The sequence below is a fragment of the Aspergillus sclerotioniger genome, assembly GCF_003184525.1.
Source record: "Aspergillus sclerotioniger CBS 115572 chromosome Unknown BO94scaffold_11, whole genome shotgun sequence".
In the NCBI taxonomy this organism is placed as follows: domain Eukaryota; kingdom Fungi; phylum Ascomycota; class Eurotiomycetes; order Eurotiales; family Aspergillaceae; genus Aspergillus; species Aspergillus sclerotioniger.
In genome coordinates, this window is record NW_020291001.1 from 460,175 (window position 1) to 468,406 (window position 8,232).

The 8,232-nt window shown below is 55.3% G+C and overlaps 3 protein-coding genes across 3 annotated transcripts; 1 reads left to right on the forward strand and 2 right to left on the reverse strand.

Moving 5' to 3' along the window:
* The first annotated feature begins 104 nt into the window (after positions 1-104).
* BO94DRAFT_534275 (uncharacterized protein) lies at positions 105-904 on the forward strand. Its single transcript, XM_025611503.1, has one exon. The coding sequence runs from the start codon at positions 240-242 to the stop codon at positions 852-854; it is 615 nt and encodes a 204-aa protein (XP_025468412.1). The 5' UTR covers positions 105-239; the 3' UTR covers positions 855-904.
* Positions 879-3,889, reverse strand: BO94DRAFT_514903 (CCCH zinc finger and RRM domain protein). The gene is made up of 5 exons (XM_025609901.1): positions 3,556-3,889; positions 3,361-3,479; positions 2,608-3,288; positions 1,538-2,550; positions 879-1,482 (listed from the first exon to the last, which is right to left on the reverse strand). The coding sequence occupies exons 1-5, from the start codon at positions 3,618-3,620 to the stop codon at positions 1,150-1,152; spliced, it is 2,211 nt and encodes a 736-aa protein (XP_025468413.1). The 5' UTR covers positions 3,621-3,889; the 3' UTR covers positions 879-1,149.
* Positions 3,890-4,053: 164 nt separating this feature from the next.
* BO94DRAFT_534277 (elongation factor 2) lies at positions 4,054-7,350 on the reverse strand. The gene is made up of 6 exons (XM_025611504.1): positions 7,265-7,350; positions 7,133-7,148; positions 6,953-7,010; positions 6,236-6,891; positions 4,405-6,183; positions 4,054-4,351 (listed from the first exon to the last, which is right to left on the reverse strand). The coding sequence occupies exons 1-6, from the start codon at positions 7,270-7,272 to the stop codon at positions 4,334-4,336; spliced, it is 2,535 nt and encodes an 844-aa protein (XP_025468414.1). The 5' UTR covers positions 7,273-7,350; the 3' UTR covers positions 4,054-4,333.
* Positions 7,351-8,232: the final 882 nt, after the last annotated feature.

Below are 8,232 nucleotides of genomic sequence, written 5' to 3' on the forward strand. Positions count from 1 at the left end.
CCCGACTAGCCGCGACGAAGGAGTCCCCCCCACCCATACAGAGTCACGCGGTCATCTATACAGATTACAGATAGCGCTGACCTGACCTGACCTGACCGGGTCACCACTTATCAGCCCCTCTCTCCTCTAGGCATCAAATAACTCACCTCCCCCCATACTACATATATCATCCCCTCGAACCAACCCCATCTACACCAATAACTAACAACTAACAACTAACCACTAATCTTAATCCCAAAATGACCCCCCACATCCTCATCATCTCCGGCACCCACGTCACCGGCAAAGACACCATCGCCGCCTCCCTCTCCCAAACCTTCAACTGCCCGTTCCTCGAAGGCGAATACTGCTACAACGCTGCGTGGTCCATAGCCCGCGCCCGCGAAAAACACGGCTATGATCGGTCTTCTGTATTCGGGCAAACCTGGCTGAGGAAGATGAGTCGGATTGGATTACCGCTTCCCTCACCCCCAGTATCATCTACATCTCCACGGTCACTCTCATCTTCGTCTTCTGCTACAAGCACAAACTGCAAAATAACCGCCGTGATATCCTGCGCGGCGATGCGAAAACCCAGCCGGGATGCGATCCGGGCCGTGATGCGCGCCCAATCCGTGGGAGTCATCTTCGTGGTATTGCAGATTGAGCCGGAGACGTTGTTGGGGAGGACGGTCGGGGCGGAGAACCGTGAACTGGAGATGCGGATCTTGGAGGAGAAGACGGAGGATATTCGGGTGCCGGGGGTGGAGGAGGCGACGAGGGATACGATTGTGGTGGATGCGTTGATGGATGTGGATTCGGTGTGTTGGGTGATTCAGGGGAGGGTGTGGGAGTTGTTTGTTCATAGTACTTAGTAATGTTTAATCAAATATATGAATGGATGGATGGATGGATTGATATGAACACTAGATATGTCCATCATGATCTACTACAGTATGTAAAGTACAGGACTCCTACCTGGCTGGCTATCTAAGTAGCATACCAGTCTATCATCGAAGAAGAGAATGCGAACAAACTGCCTATAAACTGATGCAACAACAATTTTCCCGGCCACTCAAGACGCCTGCCACAAAAGGAATTAAGAAAGGAAATCTCTGATCTATCCAGCCATCATAACACTCCAAATATCCGACCCCCCGAGGTATCTATTTACTCCACTCCCCAGCTGTCATCCACCTCTGCCACATCGTAATCCACATCATGAGGCACCTCTTTCCGTCCAACGGTCTGGTCCGCATTGTCCATCGTCGTGTCCTCGTCCGACCCGGTCTTGTTGGTATCGGAACCCGGACCCGAAGATGGTCCCCCAGCAGGAAGACTGATCGGGGGGTTTGCCACCCAGCTGAGCTGCACTTGGCCCACCGATGGGATGTCACGGGCCCCAAACATGAATTTCTCGGCCAGGTACCGTTCCTTGAAAGCCACGATGACCGAGTCAGGTTGCTCGGGATTGGGTTCGATAGATTCGTACTCGCCGACGCCCTGTGATAAAGGTTAGGGTTAAGCCAGTTATATACTCCGTATGGGGCAAACTTACAATCAGGAACTGTCTCAAGGCCTCATCCTTCTCCGAGTTGAATTCCACCCCCGAAATGGCCACGCGGCGGGGTCGGTTGTCCAGACGAAGAACACCACCCCGGCCACGAGCCATGCCACCGCGTCCCCGGTATCCACCGCGGTAGGACGGGTCGTAGCCGCGTCCACGAGGAGGGAATCCGCCTCGGCCGGGGAATCCCCGTCCGCGGCCACGGTACGCATACTGGGAGCCCCCAGAGCCGTTGGGATCGATTCCGAGGCTCTTGGCTTCCGCTTCGAGGGCCGCCAACTGCGCGCGAAGCGTTCGGGTCTGGTCGCTCACATCGTCCTGCGATTGACCCTCGTCCGCAGGGGAGGCGGAGGCGCTGCCGTCACTGGTATCTTTTGCGCCGAGCTTCTGCATCAGACGGAGCTTCTCTTCTTGCTGCTTCTTGAGGAGTTCGTCGCGCTGTCGCTCCAGAGCTGCCTTCGCTTCCTCCGTTTCCTTGCGTTTCTTCAGCTTTTCCTCGTGGGCCCTTTGGGCTTCCTCTTGCTGTCTCTCAAACTCCTCTCGGTTGAAGGCTGGACCCTCGTCCATAGCATCGGCGGGAGGCCGTTGATCGCCATTCCGGTCACCCTTGGGCCGATGCCAGTAGACCTTGACAAACCGGTTGTCAAATATCACTTTCGGGCTGGACCAGGCCCGCTTGGCCGCCGCGTGGCTGTCGTAGGTGATCAAGGCCAGTCGCCGGTGGGTCTGTAGAGAGATCTCCTCGATTTCACCATACTGTGAGAAAAATTCCCGGATATTGGCGTCATCCAGCTTATCATCGGGAATCTGCTCCACGACAATGGTCGCAATCGAAGTATCCTCGTTGGGACCAGCAGCAGAGAATTCAGACCGACGTCCACGGCCTCCGAAACCGCCACGGTCTCCTCCACGACCGCGACCACGACCTCGTTCGCTGCCTCGCATAGGCGGGTCTGTGCGCCGTTGGAAGTCGGTGATGAGATTCGAAGATTTCGGGTCGTACTCTGCAAAACGCATTGTTAGCGAAAGCCCCAATAACCGATGAATCTGATCATTCTTACCATCGTTCTTGGAAATCCCAGGCATGACATCGTGCTGGTACGGACAGGTAGCGCCGAGATAGCAGATCCCCTGGGTTTCATAGAACGGACACCGCTCCGAACTCTTGGGCAACTTATCCGGTTGTTGGCCAGGGCCGGCGCCCGCGGGCGGCATAGGCATCGGAGGCATCCCGGGCATCTGGGGAAATCCCATGGTCTGTAGAGCCATCATCGCCCCCATGGGATCATTCTGGTCGAAACCCGGGAACCCATGAGGCATAACCGGGAATCCCGCCGCACCGGGGTGAAATTGCCCTGGACCACCCGGTCCTGCACGGCCGCCATCCCTGCCCATCCAATCGCCTCGGGCACCGCCACGTCCCCGGCGCGGGGTCTTATATGTGCGTTGGTGAGGGGCGTCGTCGCGTTCTTGATCCCCTTGGAATCCTTCATGGAAGCTACGCTTGCGATTAAAGTTGGAGTGCTCGGTCTGCGTCTGGGGAATGCCGCCCATCGACGGTCCATAAGGACCATTCGAGGGACCGGACGGGGGTGCGAACGACTGCGACTGCTGGGAAGCGGAACCCGGCGCAGGACCATCATGGGACAACGAGGACTGAACCTGCGCATATGGCGTGGCTTGGACCGGTTGCGGTTTGGGCGCAAAGGTTGTGAAGAGTTCGTCAACGAACTGAACCGTGTCTATATGTGCAAGGCAAGCCTGTCAGCCAACCGCGCATTCTCGCCGGATGTTACTGCCTCCGCCCGACTAACGTTCTCTCAAAAAGTCCTCCAGGTTTTCCACCGAAGCTTTCCTGATCTCCTCGTCTGGAGCATCGGTGCGGATCAGCGCCAAGACATAATCAGCGAGCACATCAGAGTCGGCATCCGATCTAGTAGAAATAAAAGTTAGCTGGTGAGAGGACGCCGCAGAAGAATCCGCATTTGCGCGGTCCGGATATGCCTTACATGTCCTCCAGTTTCCTCACCACCCACTGCTTGACCTCCGTCGCTTCGTTCTCGGTAAGCTGCATGATGCTTCAAGGCGTTAGGATACCTCCACGCGACCGGTATCGAAGAAAAGTGCCCCGAGGAGCTTCACGATGCAGCAGGTGTTAATATGCTGCGTCTGAAAACAGGATCGGGCACGGGTCCAAGACGGCGCCAGGGGTAAAGTTGAGAATATGGGAGATGACAAAGACTTATCGGTGATTTGGATCAAAGGTTGGGTCAAATCATCGTGCAGGCAAAGAAGTGCGAGATAGCAACAGAGCTTTGCGGTCCAAAAAGGCCGGGGAACGCGAGCAACGCGGATGACAGAACGGCACGTGACCCAACTGACTGGCCAGTTGATCTTATCACGCCGCGACGTGAACGACCGGTCTATATATTCCAATTTAGAGATGAGAAACTCCCATAAAGATTACGACTACCGGCTAGCAGCACTACGGAGTACAGTCATTGAACTTGAAGCCATCATATTTTTTTCATGTCCAATCGAGGAACAGCAAAGCAACTATGGAAAATCCCTCTCGGTCGTTAACGTAAAAATAAAGCCATCACTATGCTTATGCACAGCTGGATTCTACTTCTCTAAGTATTCGAAAATCCACAGACGACATTAAGCTGTTTCTTCTCGTTTTATCCTCCCCCTCAATGTAGACAGGGTATTGCGTTCGTCAATCTCATAAACAGAGGATTCCATCCATCACAAGGTCGAAAGCGAGTCGGCTTGCGTGGAGCTTTTTTACAGCTTGTCGTAGTACTGTGAAGGTTAGCATCATTTCAAAAATTCAGTATAGAATTAGGTTAACTTACGTTCTCGTAGCCGGGAACGTTCTCCTTGAGACCCTTGCGCTTACGCATCTCAGTAACGATGCCACCGACCTTAGAGGTGGGGTCAAGAGGAGATCCACCAGGGAGGACAGCCCAGTGGTCGAAGACAGACTGGGGGAAGGCCTGTCCACCGGTGGCCTGACGAAGCTCGCCGGGGAAACCGAAGGACTCGTTGACGGGCAGGTAGGCCTTGACGTTGAACAGAGGAGTACCAGGGCGCTGCTCCTCGGTGTAGACGTGACCACGACGGCGGGTAAGGACACCGTAGATACCACCCATGGCCTGCTCGGGAACCTGGATCTCGACGTTGAAGATGGGCTCCAGGATACCGGGGTCGGCAAGCATGGTAGCGGCGTACAGGACACGACGAGCAGTGGGGATGATCTGACCACCACCACGGTGGATAGCATCAGCGTGCAGGGTAACATCGAGGATGTTGAAGCGGATGGAGCGCATGGGCTCCTCAGCAATAGGACCCTCACGGGTAGCCCACTGGAAACCGGAGACAACGGAATCCTTGATTTCGTTGAGGTACTGGACGGCCTTGGTCTGGTCAACCAGCAAGTTGGCACCGGTGGTGTCGGGACCGAAGCACCAAATCTTACGGGCATCGGTGACATCCCAGCCGTACTCGTCAGCAAGGAGACGGGCACGGGCCTTGAAATCGTCACGGGGGGTGATCTTGCCGGCCTCGATGGCGAGGGAGACCTCCTCGTCAAGGGGCTGAGCAGTCAGGTAGAGACGGTTGTGCTTGTTGGGGGACTTGGACAGAGCGGTCATGCTGGAGGTGCCGCTGACGGTCTCACGGTAGGAGACGACAGGGTCGGAGATACGAAGGGGAACACCAGCGTGGTCCTCCTCGAGATCCTTCAGGCAAATTTCCAAGTGAAGCTCACCAGCACCGGCAACGACGTGCTCACCGGACTCGTTGATCATGGTCAGGACACAAGGGTCAGACTTGGACAGACGCTTAAGACCCTCGACAAGCTTGGGCAGATCCTGGGCGTTCTTGACCTCAACGGAACGCTGGACGACGGGGGAGACGGAGAACTTCATGACCTTCATGTTGTGGGCAGTCTCGGAGGTGGTGAGGGTACCAGACTTGAGCAAGAACTGGTCAACACCGACAAGACCGACGATGTTACCGGCGGGAACATCCTCAATGGGCTCAACGAAACGACCCATCATCAGGATGGTACGCTGGATGTTCTTGACGAAGAGATCCTCCTTCTTGCCAGGGACGTAGTTGGGACCCTGGATACGGACCTTAAGACCGGAGCGGACGGTACCGGAGTAGACACGACCGAAAGCGTAGAAACGACCCTTGTCGGAGGTGGGAACCATCTTAGAGACGTACAGCATCAGGGGAGCCTTGGGGTCACAGTCACGGATACCGATGGCGCAGTCGTCATCGGAGGGACCCTCGTACAGAGTCTCACCACGGTACTTCTGGGCAGTGACGGGGGAGGGCAGGTGGATACAGATCATCTCCAACATGGCATCGGCGGCGGGCAGGAACTTGCGCATGACAGCCTTGAGGAGCTGCTTGCCAGCAAGGTCCTTCTCGTCGTTGGCAAGCTTGATGTCAAGCTTCTCGAGGAGAGTGGGGATCTGGTCCTTCTTGTCGTTGTTGATGGTCTGGAAGATCTTGAAGATGGGGTCCAGAACGAACTGGTTGAAGGCACGCTCAACGGGCTTGCCGTCGACCTCGGGAGCGGTCTTGGACCACTTCTTGGTCTTGGGGTTGAAGTAGTTGTCACCCTATCACGAGTCAGTATTTGCCATCTTTCTCAACATGGTGAAGACAACATACCCAGAGACGCTCAAGCATCTTCTTGCGGTCAACACCGAACTTCTTGGCGAACTTGACGGCGAACTGGCGGACGGTGAAAGCCCAGCCGTGGAGACCGGAACCGAAGGCAACGGTACCCTTCTCGGCGTAGACCTGGACGTCACCGAGAGCCTTGTCGAAGTAGGTGGCGATGATGACGTTGACGGACTCGATGGTACGAGCGAAAGACTGGTACAGATCCTCCTTGGAGACCTGGAGCTCGAGCAGAGCACGGTCGACCTTGTTGATGATCAGGACGGGCTTGATACGCTCGGTCAGGGCCTGACGAAGGACAGTCTCGGTCTGGACACAGACACCGGAGACACAGTCGACGACGACCAGGGCACCGTCAGTGACACGGAGAGCAGCAGTGACCTCAGAAGAGAAATCAACGTGACCGGGGGAGTCGATCAGGTTGATCAGGAACTCGGCACCGTCGACCTTCTGGGGGATCTCCTTGAGGTCCTCCTCATCGGGGAACTTGGCGTAGAGGGAGATGGCAGTGGACTTGATGGTGATACCACGGTCCTGCTCATCGGGACGGGTGTCCATGTAACGACCCTCACCAGCCTTGGCAGCCGAGATAATACCGGCACGCTGGACCAGGGAGTCGGAAAGGGTGGACTTTCCGTGATCGACTATGGCACATCCCGAGTTAGCCACACTTGTCCGTGATATCTGACCATTCGAACCACATACCGTGAGCAATGACGGACATGTTACGGATGTTGGCCGGGCGGTCCATCAGGCCGCGGATCTGGCTTGCATGTTAGTATACCATCATCTTGAAGTGGTGGTCTCCTGTTGCTAGGCCATGTTGTTGTCTCAAGGGTTGAGATACGGCCCGGTGCAGGTCGATGCGGGGAACATAGAACGGACCTCTTCGATAGTGAAGCTATTGGCAACATTGTCAGCACGCTACTCTCTACATTCTAAACCTTGTCCTGTTTATGGATGCGACCTAGGCCGAACATCGACGGACAGGAAGGTACATGGGGTGGGTGGCCGTACTTAACCATCTTGACTGATTTTTCACGTCAAATGCCGTAGAGGCGGGGTTGTGTAAAAAGAAAATAAAAAGAAGAACGACACACAAAGGACCAAGATCGAGGACTAGCTCGACCGAGGATTTAATAGGACAGAAGGGCCTATGTGCGCTGCTCCGGGGAGAGACAGAGATGGCTTCGCGGAGGAAGGTGAAGAAGGGAAAAAAGAGAGAGGAGGGAGGAGGAAGAGGGCGGATGGAGGAAGAGGGGAAAGAAGAGGAAGAAAGCGAGAGGGCGGCGGGTGGGGACTTTTTTCGTGCAGGTGGGATTTTTTCCGATTTCAAATCTGGGATGTGCGTTTTTTCCTGTCGGGCCCCTCGTTTCCTTACCGTTTCACTGCTTAGCGTCGGCTGTCCGTCTGGCTGCTTTCGGTGCCCGCCTGCCTTCTATCTATCATTGGTATTATAATGATAATAAGGTAGTCCTTCAATTTACGACGTACGATGTATGTAGGTAGGCATGTAGTAAACATTACCTGCCGGCGCAGTAGTAGTGAATCGAGGCAGAATGGCCGCTGATGACGGAAGCACTATGACCTCCAGCTCCTACTGCTGGCCCTTTCCTCTCTAGGAGCCCGAGCTTCCCAACTGCCCGGGTTGACCATGGTTTATATCCTTTTTAACCTTCTTCGAGCCGTCGGATCGAGTGAGTCATCACGAGCAATGATTGAGCGGGAAGCTCTATGCGCATCTTCCTCCCCTGCTGGCGATTATTGCTCTGCAATACATGGTCCCATGAAAGAGCTGTCAGCCTAGGTATCCCGTGTCCCGGCGGGTGGCAAGAGCCTTGACTGTGCTGATATCATGATCCGTTGTACCATCAGTGTCCGCCGTCCTGAGTGGGTAATTAAGGTAATAGCTTACCCATTGCGGTTTAGCCCACCTGGCCGCCCTCTCGGTGGCAGGTGAAAAGCTCAATCCTCAATCCATCCCA